General features: G+C 63.5%; 1 protein-coding gene across 1 annotated transcript; it reads right to left on the reverse strand.

The window, feature by feature from the left end:
• Window positions 1–921: 921 nt before the first annotated feature.
• Window positions 922–13,400, reverse strand: LRP3 (LDL receptor related protein 3). The gene is made up of 7 exons (XM_060650924.2): window positions 12,467–13,400; window positions 10,517–10,564; window positions 5,180–5,318; window positions 3,629–3,843; window positions 2,164–3,280; window positions 1,818–1,950; window positions 922–1,572 (listed from the first exon to the last, which is right to left on the reverse strand). Exons 1-7 carry the CDS (start codon window positions 12,537–12,539, stop codon window positions 988–990), a joined length of 2,310 nt encoding a protein of 769 aa, XP_060506907.1. The 5' UTR covers window positions 12,540–13,400; the 3' UTR covers window positions 922–987.
• Window positions 13,401–13,741: the final 341 nt, after the last annotated feature.

The raw sequence follows: 13,741 nt of genomic DNA on the forward strand, positions 1-13,741 counted from the left end.
AGGGGGCCTATGGCTCTGCCACTTGAACCAGGCACTTCCTTTCTCCCTTGTGGGGTCCAGAGCCAGCCTTGACCCAAAGGGACACCGGGGTTGGGAAACACCTTGTGCGCCCCTCCCCGGGACCCGCAACGCCAGCTCTAGGCTCAACCACCGAGGTCAGTCCAGGTGTTTCTGCTGGAACTGCCTTTCCCCCGGCCCCATAAATCTCTGTGGAGTGACTGACAGGACTTTAGAGCCCATGGCCTCACCCTGATTTACAGGGGAAACTGAGAGCCTGCGGCAGGATGGGATGGATTTAGCCACTGTCAGTTGGTGCTTGGCCACTGTCACCTGAGAAAGCATCCAGCAGCATCTCCCAGGGGCTTCAAGGCCTGCAAGAGACCATGGGCTTCCTCTACCCTGTGCCCACATTCCCAGCCCTGCCCTCATGCCCAGGAGATTAACCCCTCAGTCAGAGGGCAAAGGGCATCTGCCTGGCTGGGCCTGTACTGACACCACAGGCACGAGGCTGGGGCCAGCAGCCTCCTAGCCTGCTCCTCTAGGGATGGCTGGGAGGACGGGGAGGGCTGAGCACTGACAGAGGTCCCCGCCATGGACTAGGTCTGTGGCACCCATAACCCTGCTCAGTCCAGCACAGCTCTGGCACCCTAGAGGGTGAATGAAGCAAGAAGCCACAGAGATCACTCCAGAGAGCCCTGCCCTAACTCTCCTGCTTCTTCAGAAATGGATTCCCAGAATGGAGAAAGAGGTAGAGTGAGACCCCAGGGTGCCTGCAGAGGGGCTCCTTACTCCACCCCGCTCCTCACTCAAACCCCCACAGCCCTGGCCCGCCGTGTCCACCAGGGCTGGGGGTGCCGATGCAGCAGGCTAGCTGGGCCTCTGGGCGGCTTCTCTGCAACAAAGAAGGACGCGGAGGCAGGGTAGAAACGACTGTGTATTCCCTGGTTACAAAGCGGGGCTGTGGCGGTCACCAGCATGTCCAGCAGGTCAGCAGACCAGCAGGGCCTCATCGTCACTGGCCTCCAACGTTGGGGAGCAGGGTGGTGGGGGACTCCTGCAGACACCCAATGGCTCTGGTGGGTGGGGGCCCAGGGTGCTACTGGCAGTGGGAGCCAGGGGGTGAGGGTCCTGGGCCGAGCAGGGCTCCCGAGGCGCTTCGGCAGGGGCCAGGCTGTCCACCAAAGAATCCCTGCAGGCCTTTCTGTCCTTGTCCCCCAGCCTGCACTCTGGGTCCCGCAGGCCGGAGGGGGGCGGCACAGCAGATCCCGCCTCTGTTGCATGGCCTGGGACACTGGGGGGCCCATCCCCAGCCACCACAGGGCTGCCTGTGTCCGTGAGGGGTGCTGGGGGATCTGGGGTGGTCCCCGGTGCAGGCTGGAGGAGCCCGTCCCCCAGCACCGTCTGTGAGGTGCGCGCAGCGGTCAGCAGTGGGATCTGTCCCCGCGGTGCCCGCGGCCGGTGAAAGAGCCGGTTCCAGAGGCGGCCGAGGCGGCGGCGGGAGGGCCCTCGGCGGGAGGCGTGCCTGCGCATCTGTCTCCGCATGGCTGTGCGAAGGTTCTGTAGCACCGAGGCCTGGAGGGTGGGGCGGTGGCTGAGAGGGCAGAGGTCAGCACGACCCCAAGAGACCAACTCGTTCTCCCCAACGTGGCCGTCCGTGGTGACCCCCCACATCACCCTGACCCGGCCTCACCTTCCGCCTCCCTCGACCCCTGGGCCATGCAGTGTCCGACCTGGCCCCTAAGTCTCCCGGTCTGGGCGTTCTCTGAGGTCCAAGCAGGAGCCCCGCCCGGGGCGGGATCTCACCCTCTGGCGCTCACCTGGGACGCACTGTAGACGGGAAAGTCCTCCACGGGCGGAATGAGGCCCTGGGCGATGAGCTGCCCATAGGACGGGGGTGCCTCCCGCCGCACAAACTCAGCCTCCAGGCGCGTCATCTGGGTCTCGAAGGCCCTGAAAGTCGCGGGCAGGAGGGCAGCATGGCGGGGCTGGCCACGACCGCACTCTCCCTCCGACATACACGGGGTCCCCAGCCCTCCACTCTGACCTCCCAGGACGCACAGAAGTCCACCAGCCGCGGCCCGAGCCGGGGGATGCAGTCCTCGCGGTGGAGCGCGGAGCAGGGAGCCCCGCCCCTCCCCACTGCGGCGGCGCGGCCCCGCCCACCTGTACTCCTGCGTGCGCAGCGAGTAGAGTTTGAAGGCGCAGCCCAGCGCGATGACCAGCAGCAGGCCGCACACCAGGCTGCCGATGAGGGCGGCGGTGATGACCTTCCGCGGCACCGCCGCCAGACAGCCGTGCTCGTCGCTGCCGTCCTGGCAGTCCTCCTGGCCGTCACAGCGCCACGTCTCGAAGATGCACAGGTTGGTGCCGCAGTGGAAGGTGCCGGGCTGGCAGGAGAAGCAGTTCTTCTCGTCGGCGCCGTCGGGGCAGCTCTTCTGGTTGTTGCAACGGTCGGCGGGCGCGTAGCACAGGCCGCTGCCGCCCTCGCAGGGGTACTGGTCGGGCGGGCAGGCGGGGCAGCCCTGCTCGTCGCGGCCGCTGGCACAGTGCCACCAGCCGTCGCAGCGCTGCGGCTCCGAGAAGCAGCCCTGCTCGCCCGCGTCCCCCGCGGCCCCCTCACTGCTGCTCCCACACGGCTGCTCCCACGGGAGGCAGTAGCCCTTCACCTGATAGGTGGCGTTGAAGCCGTGGCCGGCGCTGCGGGCGCGGGCGTGGTAGGCCACGGTGAGGCGGCCCTGGGCAGCCTCCAGGCTCACGGGCCGGTGGTTGCTGCGGTAGGACAGCGTCTGCAGCAGGCGGTCCCCGCGCTCGCCCAGGCCCTCGTACACCTGCACGTAGTCGTCGTAGCCCAGCCGCAGTTCCAGCTGCAGCAGCACGCGCCGCGGGTCCTGCGTGTCCACCAGCCACGTGCAGTGAAGGTCCGAGGGCCCACGGGCTGCGCCAAACAGGTCCGGGGAGGCGAAGGAGCCGTAGAAGCTGCCCAGCCGCCGGCCACACGCCAGGTCGGGGCAGCCGGCCTCGTCGGAGCCGTCCCCGCAGTCCTGCGTGCCATCACAGCGCCGCTCGGCCGGCAGGCAGCGCGTGGAGCGCGCCCCGCTGCAGGGGAAGGTGCCCCCCGGGCACAGGCTGCCGGGTGGCTCAGAGGCAGGTGCCGAGCAGTTGCCCTCGTCAGAGCCGTCGCCACACTCGTCCACAGTGTTGCATTGCCACGGCCCGGGCAGGCACTTGCCGTTATCACAGCGGAACTCGTCTGCCTGGCAGGACGCCTGGCCCAGCTTCCCTGTGGGGTGAAGAGCATGGGGGAAGGGGGCAGTCAGGGGAGAGCAGAGCCTCGCTCCAGCGTGGGACCGGGGGCCAGGAGCAGGTACGGTGGTTCCCCTGTCCTGGGGTGGCAGGGCCTCTCCATGGCCACCCGAGGTGCAGAGACCCCTCAAATGCCAGAGTGGGCTCATCCCTGACTTGACCGAAGGGTGAGGGGTGAGCCACTCACTCTAGCCAAGTCTAGGAAGTGGGGTCAGGGAACTCGAGGGGAAGACCCTGCAGGGAGTGGGCCAAGAGAGGGCACTGCCTGGGCCCTCGGAGCCCTCGGGCTCTGTGGTGCCCTGCCCCACCGTGCCGCCAGCATCACCTCGGATGTACGAGAGACGGAAGCCCTGGGCCTGGCCGGAGCTGGAGGCGTCAGAGTGGAAGAAGATCCACACGTGGTCCCGGGCAGAGATGAAGGCAGGCGGGATGGCAGAGCCACAGAGCCGGAAGGCCTCCTGGCGGGGCGGGGCTGCTGGGCCCAGCATGAGCCAGTCCAGGGAGCACTGGTGGGACTCCTCCACGTCAAAGTTGCGGAAGCTGCCAGGCAGAGAGGAAGAAGGACCACGGGTGTGGGCGGGCAGGCAGGGAGCCCACAGACCTGAGCTTACGGCAAGGGTGGCCAGCCACACTGGTCCCTCTACTCCTTCATGCCGGGCCTCTTAGTGGGACCCCAGCCACCATCCAGGGGCCTGAGGGTGGCTGCATGAAGAATCAGAACAACCGTGGACATCCCCATTGAGGCTCTGGGAGGGCCTCACCTTTCTGCCCTCCATCCGCACACACAGTGCCCACCCCAAAGCCAAAGTGGAGGGGGAGTCAGTTCCTTCCCCTGACACTGTCTCTTCAAGGGCAAGACCCAAGAGTCCAGATCCCTCCCACACTGGGTCTGCTGGGACAGACCTAGCACAAACTCACAGGCTTATCCAGTGAGGGGGCACATGCACACAGGGCTGGCCTAGCCTACATCTGGGTGACAGCTTGTCTCCTGGGGAGAAATGCTGGAGCTGGCCTCCCACCCAGGCTGTAGGGCAGGCAGGCCACAGGGCCAGGGAGTACCCTAGAAGTGGCCAGTAAGGGTGGAGTCTTTGAAGAAAGAGTGCCTGAGAGCCACGGCCCTGCGGCCACAGGGAAACTGGCAGGACCACCAGGAGAGACCCCCATCGTGTGCATCACATCCCTGTGCTTTGGAGCTAGGGAGTACCCGGGCCTGCTGGGCTTTGTCATGTAGGAGAGTGACACCTCAGCCAGACACCCCATGGCCACCCCAGGCCAGGGGTTCCAGCCTCAGTTCCACTGTCTAGCCACCTCATCCCAGCACCCTCTGCACATCCCTGCAGCTACAGCACCGGGCTCCTGCCTGGCTCCCTCTCCTGCCGAGACTGCCCCCAGACCCCGGGGGAAAAACCCTGCTCTAGGCTCCATGCCAGCCTGGCCTCAAGCCACCTGCAGGACACTTCTGCCACCTCAGGGACAGCTGGACCACGCCAACCAGTCCCCAGGGCTTCTCTCCCTGGCCGGGCTGAGGTGATTGACAGCCCCCACTCCTCATGAGAGAGGCTCTCGCAGAAGTCCAGCAGGAGAGGCAACCAGCTGCAGGGACCCACAGAGCCCGGGGCACGCTCACATGCTCACACGCACCCACACACATGAACTTACACACATATCTGCTCACAGCTGCCCTCTGTACCTGTTCATACATGTGCTCACTCACATGCACGCATTCACACGTGCTCTCATACATGCCCTCTACACCTGTTCATACATGCACTCACGTGCATGTACCGTCACACACCCACACACTCTTTCACATACACACTCACTCAGCCTGTGTAAGGCCCACGGAGTCTCCCTCTGATGCCCTAGGTCCCCTTACCTGATGGTGATCATATCCCCACGGTCACCCTGGATGTACCAGCTGCAGTTGGTGCCCGGCGGGTAGTTGAGGGGCCAGGCTGGGCTGTAGATGACACCGCGCCGTTCCGTGTGCTGTTCCAGCTTTCCGCTGCAGGCAGCTGTCGGGAGAAGGGGCTGAGAAGTGCTGGCCTCCCGTTTGGGTGGGAGGTGAGGTGGGAGGCCCACTTGATCCCCCCCGTGGCTTGAGCACAGGCCTGCCCCAGGGTGGGATCAAGTCAGATGAGGGTAGCCATGGCCAGGGCAAGGCCAACCTCAAGACTTCATTGGAATTCCGTATGGAGGGCCAAGGACCCACAAGGACTCGGGGCAGCCTCAGCTCCCAACCCTGCCCCGTGCACCAGAGTGTAGGTCTCATTCCCCACTCCCGGCAGGACTGTGAATGAACCCACCGGCAGTCCCCTTGGCACCTCCGGGGTGCAGCCTGCGTGGACAGTCCTGCTGTGGTTCCCTGCCTGCCCTCCCTGGTACAGGTATAAATACAGGCCTCAGCCCTGGGAAGGGAGGGGCTTTGCTCACCCAGCACATATTTACTGAGTAGCTACTAAGTGCCCGGCACAAGTACTAGGTGTGCTGAGTAAGACAGTCAAAAGCCCTGCCCCATGGAGGCTGCCGGGAGAACAGACATGCTGATCTCTGGGTGGAGTAAAGATCATAACACAGGCCTGCAGGGAGGCCAGTGTCCAGATGTGGCTGGAAACACAGGCTGAGTCTGCTCCCACCTTGTGTGGCACTGGGGTTTCATCCTGAGCGTAAGTGGGAAGCCACTGGAGGTAGATGTCATAACCGGACAAGGAGACAGGCTCAGAGAGGATAAGTGACCTTCCTGTGGCCACACAGCAGTAGGTGGCGGAGTCAGACTCGACCCTGGTCCCCTGGTAGGATCGGCCTCTCACTGCCATCCGGGAACCCACACACCAGGGACAAGTGCGGGTTATCATTCCAGCCAGTATGATGAAGCAGTGTCACCACGCCCAGCCCTGCCAGCCTCACTTCACCCTCTTCATTATCCATGCCTCTGCTTCCAGCTGAGCCTGCCTAGCCTGAAGACTGAAGAGCTGACCCCGGTGTCAGGCAAGGTCCCTGCACTTGGCCACACCCACCCCTCCCAGCCCCTGCAGCCCTCCACCACACCACCTCATCTGATCCTCACAAAAACCTGTGGCAAAGGCAGGGCCCATTATACAGATGGAGAAACTGAGGTCAGTAACACCACCTCCTCACTCTCCCACTGCCTGGCACCTTCCACTGTCGCCCTAGAAACCAGGGTCTCTCTGCTGGCTCTTAACAAGACTCTTTGGGACCCCAAACTGCACGGCTGCAGAAAGGAGAGTGGAAGCCTCCAGCCGCCTCCCGTGCTCATAGGACTGTGACCTGGAGGTCCAGGTCATCTGATACTCTGACTAACAGGGAAGTGGAAACCCCCACAGACAGCTCACAAAAGCATCAAAGGACTAGAAGAGAAACACCACACTTAACCCTAAAACACGGCTGGGCACCCTTGGGCTGCCATCAGAGCCCCAATAGTCCCTGGTCACCAAGGCACCAGCCAGACCTCTCTGCTTGGCACTCACCTGTGGCCCAGAAGGCCAGCCTTCCTGACCCTCAGATTTCTTACCTATTAAGCAGGAGCATTATTGCACCTGCTTAATAGGTAGATTAATAGGTAGAGCACCCAGGAGGGGAAGGACAAGGGCCCCTTCCCTCTGACAGATGAGCCCCCCCCCCCCCCGCCCCCGAGACCCTGGGTGCTGACCAGGGGGCCTGGGAGGTGTGAGGCTATGAAACCAGAAGAAGCTTCTCCTCCTGGATGGTGCTGGACAAGAGATTCACAGGCAGGGAGAGCCTAGTATGGCTGGCTCAAATCTCTAAAGGACATGATTAACGAGAAGTCAGGAGACTCCGTCAGCCAGGGTGGGAACCACCCTTTGTTGCCTTGACCCTCAGCCCCTGGGACAGGGCCTGGAGCAAAGCAGGGCCTAGTCTGTACCTACCCTGGCCTGGAGGCCTTCCTCAGGGACAAAACACTCAGGCCAGGGTCCTCACCCACAGTGGTTGCAGAAAGCCAGGCCAGTGCATCTTCTACAGGCATCACCTGCCTCAGCCAGAATCTTCTTCCTGACCTACGTCTATCCTCCTTTCCAGAGTCAGGCAGCCTGTCTCTGGAACCACCAGTCAAGTCAGGAGCAGGTGACGAGGCAGCAGCCAGCCCAGCCCTACCTCTCAACAAAGCCCCTGACAGCATGTCCCCCACACAGCCTTACCCCTGAGCACTCCCCAAGGCTGCCCAGAAATTCCCACCTAGGCGGCAGCGAAAGCACTCGGTTTGCTCTTCTCCAAAGTGGGGGCACAGAGCTCATGTCCTCTGCAGCCATCAGCCTGGCCCACTCACAGTGAACGTGGAGCCAGAGAGAGGGAGCTGTGAGCTCTGGTCAGGGCCTCCTGACTGGACGCTGCTTGGCCGTGAGCCTGGAGGCTGCCACCAGCTCAGACAACCAACTCCAGGCCTCTGCATGATGGCAGCCTCACTCCCACCCCAACAAGTCACCCCGGGACCCAGGCACAGGTGGGGGAAAGGCCTCACAAATCCAGTTCCAGGGCCCACATTGCCAGGCACTCCATTCAACCCTAGGCCTCACCTTGTCCATCAGTAAAATGGAGCCCATGGGTGCTGCTTGTCTCAGAGGTAGTCAGGAAATTCTAGGAAAGTGGCAGCCTCTAGGCAGATGTTCATGTGATGCGGTGAGTGGGGGTACGCCCTGCGGGGGGGTGAGGATACCACAGAGTGTGTGATGATGGGCAGGTAGTGACAGGTGCTAGGAGGACCGTACGTTTGCAGGATAGAGGGTGTGCGGTGTCAGGGGGCAGAGAGGCCTGTCTGAGCTTTAAATGGAGGTGACCCATGTTCACTCCAGCAGAAGACCGCTCGGCCCTCAGGCCCGGGTGGCCCTGCTCAGGGGGGCAAGGGATGAATGAGCACTTTCAGACCAGCGAGCGTCCTTCTTTCCTGGTCCAAAGAGTCATGAAATGCTCTTGAGGAAGCATGAGCAAGGCCCGATAGAGCACAATTTGCGGATCTGGTTTCCAGAGGCAATCAATACTCCAGACAACCTGCCTGCTCTAACTGCACAGCAGAGAGCTGGGGGCCCCACCCCGGTGCTCGGGGAAGCTGCCAGGGGAGTGGAAGGCAGCCCGGACATGCTGTCCAGGTCAGGAAGCTGGCGCCACGGCAGCCACACGGCCTAGCCCAGAGTCCGGGGTGCGGGAGGTGACGACCTGCGGCAGGACAGGGGCTGAGAGGCCAACACCCGTGAGGTTTCCAGGAAGTCCAGCTGGGCCCTCAGGGGTGTCTGGGTGGTCACCTCAGGCAGCCAGAAGCTGCTCTCCAATGCTCTTAGCAATGCTAGCGGGACAGAGCTAGACTCCAGGAGAGCTAGGGCCCCAGACTGCCACCTGTGGCCACCTAGGCCGCCACGCAGTCAGGCTCCCAGGGCGCCACGCATAGGCGCCCTGATGCGAACCGCAGCCCCTGAAACTGGGGAATGAGGGCCTGCTGAGAACAATGTGGACCCTGGCTAAAAACAACCAAATGTGCAGACCTGGATGGCTGTCTTTGTCTCCCTGGCACTACGAGGGAACCTTGTCCCTATAGCAACACTGTTCTAAACCTGGGGCACGGGCATGTGGCAGATGTGTTGGAGGTCACAGGCCCACCCACCATAGCAGCAGAAGGCCTCACCTGGGGCTCACAGTCTGTAAGACCCGGCCCCCCTCCCCCCCTCCCTCCCACTCTCTACCGTGGTCATAGACCCCTGACCCCGGCAGGGCCAGTCAGCCTCCTCTGGAAAATTGGGATGGGGAGACTGGGCAGTTAGCGGTGAGGGCCAGGACACCAGGCAGCACTGGGGCTGGCTCGGTGCTGAGTAAGGCAGGGCCCCAGGCCAGCTGTGTCAGCAGAGGAGGCCAGACAGCAGGGAGCAGGAGATGATGTGCAGGGGGAACCAGGAGGGAGCCTGCGGAGCCACATCTGAGAGATGGGCCTCTGAAAGCAGCCTCTGTGGGCCCTGGGCCTCCCCATCCCAGTGACCCTGGCCAGCAGAAATCCCTCTCCCTGAGCCAGCCTCAGTTGCTTTCTGCTACGAAGCACTGAGCAGAACGAGAAGTCCCAGGTGCCTCCAAACCACTATGCAGCCCTGCAGACAGCAAATGAGTCACCGACCCCCCACGTTGGAGACCACACATTCTCCCCAGCTCCCTAAGGCCCTCCTCAGATGCCCCCCTGGTGGCCCCAGGGCCCTGAGGGCCTGGGCTTCCCCGCAGCAGCCCCTCAGCAAAGAGCAAACACCCTGATGGCCTCAGTCTCCCCTCCTGCTCCTGACAGTCTTTGCTGGCCCTGGCATTGGGCCAGAGCACAAAGATGGCCCGTGGATGGCTGGACCCACAGACAGGAGGAGGCAGGGAGGAGCAGTTCTGACCATGTGTCTTGGGTTCGGTAGGTCTACTTGGCAACCACCGATCCCAGGGCCAAAACATCAGCCAAAGTGTTCATCTCTCTCCTGCACACCAGCTGGCCTGAAGCTGGTCTTGCCCAGACAGACCAGCTGAACCCAGGCTGAGCCACCTACTTTTCTAACTCACAACCAAGTCAGTATTTTCCCGGCTCTGGGTGATCCTGGCACCAGGTACCCAGCAACTGCACCCCACCCCTGTAGCCTCAAGCCTGCCAGAGTCATTCAAACTAGCCCATTCTGAGTTGTTTCCCCTTCCCTGCCTTGACTTCCCCCCTCTCAAGACACATAGGTAACAAACTTGTCTGTCAATGGCATTGGCCTCTCTGTGCCATCACCCATTCATACCTTTATAAATTCAATCCCAGGTATAATTTTAAAACAGGCAAGCATCTCATGGTGACTTGTGGCCTCAGGGAACCCCACAGTCTACAGGAAGCACAATCTGTCGATTCTACTGGACCTGTGACAGTTTGCTAGTGGCATTAAGCCACCATGTGTCATTGCCATGCTGAGCACCTTGCCTCATTTGCCCATTGACCCTAATAAGCAGGCTCTGAGGTAGATCCTATTATCGCATCCATTTTAAAAAGAGAAACTGAGAGTCAAGGAGGTGTAAGCTTGCCCAGGGCCAAACGGCTCCTTTGTGATGCAGAAAAAATGCACAAGGACTGAAGCTGAAAGAGGCCAGCTGACCTCAGGGGTGGACAGGCCCTGAAGGCCTGTCCTCAGAGGTCACTAAACCAGAAGGACAGGGAGGAAGGGAAGAAAGAGAGAAGCATCTTACTCACCTAAGGCAGGGACTGCGCTGCTGAGCCGCCCAGTGAGGACGATGTTCACTGTGGGAAATACAGGGAGGAGTCAGTAGGGAGCAGTGACTCTTGGGGACCCAGACACCTGCACTGAGCCAACAGCAGCCCTTGATGGGCACAGGACAACACGGCCAAACCCCTGGCTGGTTCTCTTCATCTCGCAGGGCAAGGCCCAGAGTGCTGCTGCCACAGAGACTTCTACTCCCACCCGGTCCTGCCAGATGGGCAGAGGGGAGGGCCACAGAGGGTCTCAGGACCCACCCCCCACTCCCACAGCCAAAGAGAGTGGGGTTCAAGGTTGGCTGCACTCTGGCTGCTCCCCAGGCCTGGGAATTCTAACTCCTGTAGGATGGGGTGTATTTCTGTCTCCCCTGTCCAGCTTGGGAATTCATGCCTGGACCACCCTGGTTCAGCCTGGATAAGGGCTCTGCCTGCAAGGGGGCCCCTACCACTTGGAAGGGCTTCCTCCCTCTGAGGGGCCTTGCCAGCCACGGGGTCTACCAGCAGTCAGGGCAGGAAGAAGCAGTTCTGATTACCACATTTTATAGGGATGCACAGTTAGCAGGATTCAAGGTCCACTCACTGTGCCATGCTGACCTTGAGAAGAGAGGCAAAGAAATCTGCCACCTACCCCCTCAAGTATCCACCTGCATGGCCTTGGTCCTTTGCTTTCACCTACTGCTTTCCTGCAAGGGGGTTATAGGACCAAGAGGGGAATATGGGCAAACTCAGCTTCCCGGGGTTCAGGATGCCCCCTTCCCCCAACATCAAGGATGCCAAGGGAGGCAGAGAGCATCTCTGCCCAGGTCAGCCCCCAACTGGTGAGGAAGCAGGGGCAGATAGATGCCCCCTCTGAAAACACCCAGGCTCTGCTAGGCAGAGCCCATGCCACATCTGGGCAGGGAGGGCCCCCTGGGGGAAGCCCAGCACCCAGCAGCTCAGAGTCCAGAGAGCACATGGTACTAACAGACTGGGGAGTGGGCGCTTTGGAGGGGTGGGGTCCCAGCCCTTAGCCATTCACACAGCTGAGGCAAGGGGCCTTCCAGAAGACTCAGAGCTCCCTGATTATTGAAGGGCAGAGGAGGGTGCAGCTGAACGCTGACAGGTTTCTTTTTTACTATGTCATTTCAGTAGCTTCAGCAAACCTACGGGGCTTACAGAATCTTCACTAGTGACACCATAGGGTGTCCCCTGATGACCCCAAGCTCAGATAATGGCCTTCCTCCTCCTCATGGTAAATAAAGGAGCCATGTGGGTTGAGGATTTAACTCCTTTCTTTCCCTCTCCCCCACACAGGGCGGTGGAAAGGTGGACAGAAAAACTCCCGGACAGGGCAGGAGTCCCTCCCCGCCCCCCTCAGGTGCCAGGCCTGGACAGGTCCCCGGGTCCTCCCCAGACACACCACTCGGGCTGAACAGGCCTGCCCCGCTGGGTCTAAGAGACACAAAGGGAAGACAGGAGTCACTCTCCCAGCTGCCTCCCGCCGGCATCCTCAACGCGGCTCCCGCTAGCACCCGCCCCCGCCTCAAGTCCCGGCAGGAAACAGTTCCTTCTTCTGGGGACTACCGGCCGCAGACCCGCCCGCCTCGCCTTTGTCCGCAGCTCCGGAGGCCCCAGCCCCGGCAGGCCGGGCGGAAAGCCGCTGCCTGCCAACCCCGGCCGCCCGCACCACCCGGGCGCCCCGCGCCCCGGGATCCGCGCGCTGTTCCGAGCCGGGCGGGAGCCGGGCTTCGGATGCCAGAGTCGCCCCCCACCCAGGCCTGACACCCCAGCAGGCCGGGGATCCAGGGGGCCGTCTGCTCGCGCAGGGCGCGTCCGGGAAGCCCCGGCCGGAGCCCGGGGGAGCGGCGCGGGCCGGGGTCGCCCAGGGCGCGGCGCGGAGCTGCGAGGCGGGGGCGCGGACCCACCCGGCCTGCGCGGCCCACTCACCCAGGCAGACGACGGCGAGCTGTGCCCGGGCGCCCGGCGCCCCCTCCGGCCCCGCGGTCGTCCGCTTCTCCATGCCGGGGCCGGCCGCCCGCGGGCGCCGCCTCCTGCCCCCCCGGCTGCGGCTCCGGCTCCGGCTGCGGCTCCGGCTCCGGCTCGGGCTCCCGCGGCGGCTGCCGGCCGGGTGCGGGCGGCGGCTCCGGCTCCGGCAGCGTCTTTGTGAGGCGGCGGTGCAGGCCCGCAGCGCGCGCGGGGCCACATCGGCCGCGGCGTCACGGGCCCCGCGGGGGCTCAGCGGCGGCCGCCAGGGAGGACCCCCGCCCGCCGCTGCCCCCGCGCCCCCGGCGCCGCGCCGCCGCCGGCCTGTGCCCGGGGGCCCCCGGCGCGCCCATGCCCCGCGGCGCGCAGCCCACCCGGCCCCGGCGCCCCCGGCCCACGCGGCCGGGTGCCGTCGCTGGTGCGTCCGTGGGTCTGTGGGTCCTCGCGGCCGGCCCCTCGCCCGCTCCGAGCCCGGAGGCCGCGCCGCGCCAGCCACGTGACGCGCCCGCCGAGCCGCAGTGGCGCTGGCCGGGCGGGGGAGGCGGCGGGGCGGGCCGGGGGCGCGCGCCCCGCCTCGGTGCTGGACAGCTCCGCGCGGCCGCCCCGGCCAGTCGGCGCCCCCCGCCCTCGAGCCAGGGCCCCGTCGGCTCTGGCCTGGCCGGCTCTTGGGGCCCACGAACTGGTCCCTCCCGGAGCCCGCGGGGCCGCTTGCAGGGGAGGGGAGGGCACCTGAGGGCAGGACCGCGCGAGGTGGCGCAGGGCTAAGGCCCGTCTGCCCGGTGAGGTATCCCTGTTCCTGCCCCTCTGACCTGCCACCTCGTTTGCTATAGCCCACCTGGCCCTGGCATGTCCCTACAATGAATCCTTCCGGGCAGAGCAAGGCATGGGAAGAGATACTGCGGAACATCTAGCAAGCAGGCCTCTGGAAAACCACCCCTTCCTTCCGGGGACCCCGAGACCACCTAATCAGCCGGTCAAGGCCCTGGGGAATGGAAAGGAGGCTTGCTTCTCAGGCTTGGGGCTGGGAGTGGTGTCAACCAACGGGCTGGTCCCGAAGAGGCAGAAACCCGGGAGAGACAGGGAGAAGAGTGGAGGAGGCCATTTACGGTCAGGCAGGGTCAGCCACCCTTTCTTGAGACTAATGTGAAATCAGAGGTCCTGACATGGAGGTTTGGTATGGGGCTCCATGCCTGCCCTGAGCTGAGGTTCAGGACCCCTCTTCAATTACCACCACTCCTC

Source organism: Panthera onca, chromosome E2, assembly GCF_046562875.1.
Source record: "Panthera onca isolate mPanOnc1 chromosome E2, mPanOnc1 haplotype 2, whole genome shotgun sequence".
NCBI lineage: Eukaryota > Metazoa > Chordata > Mammalia > Carnivora > Felidae > Panthera > Panthera onca.

Bases quoted from the DNA above. Each gene is read 5' to 3' on its own strand.
- LRP3 (XM_060650924.2), bottom strand. From the start codon at position 12,539: ATGGAGAAGCGGACGACCGCGGGGCCGGAGGGGGCGCCGGGCGCCCGG. The intron at 3,281-3,628 runs GTGATGCTGGCG...TTCACCCCACAG, and splicing joins CCGTCTCTCGTACATCCGAG to GGAAGCTGGGCCAGGCGTCC. The intron at 1,573-1,817 runs GTGAGCGCCAGA...CCCACCCTCCAG, and splicing joins CCGTCTACAGTGCGTCCCAG to GCCTCGGTGCTACAGAACCT.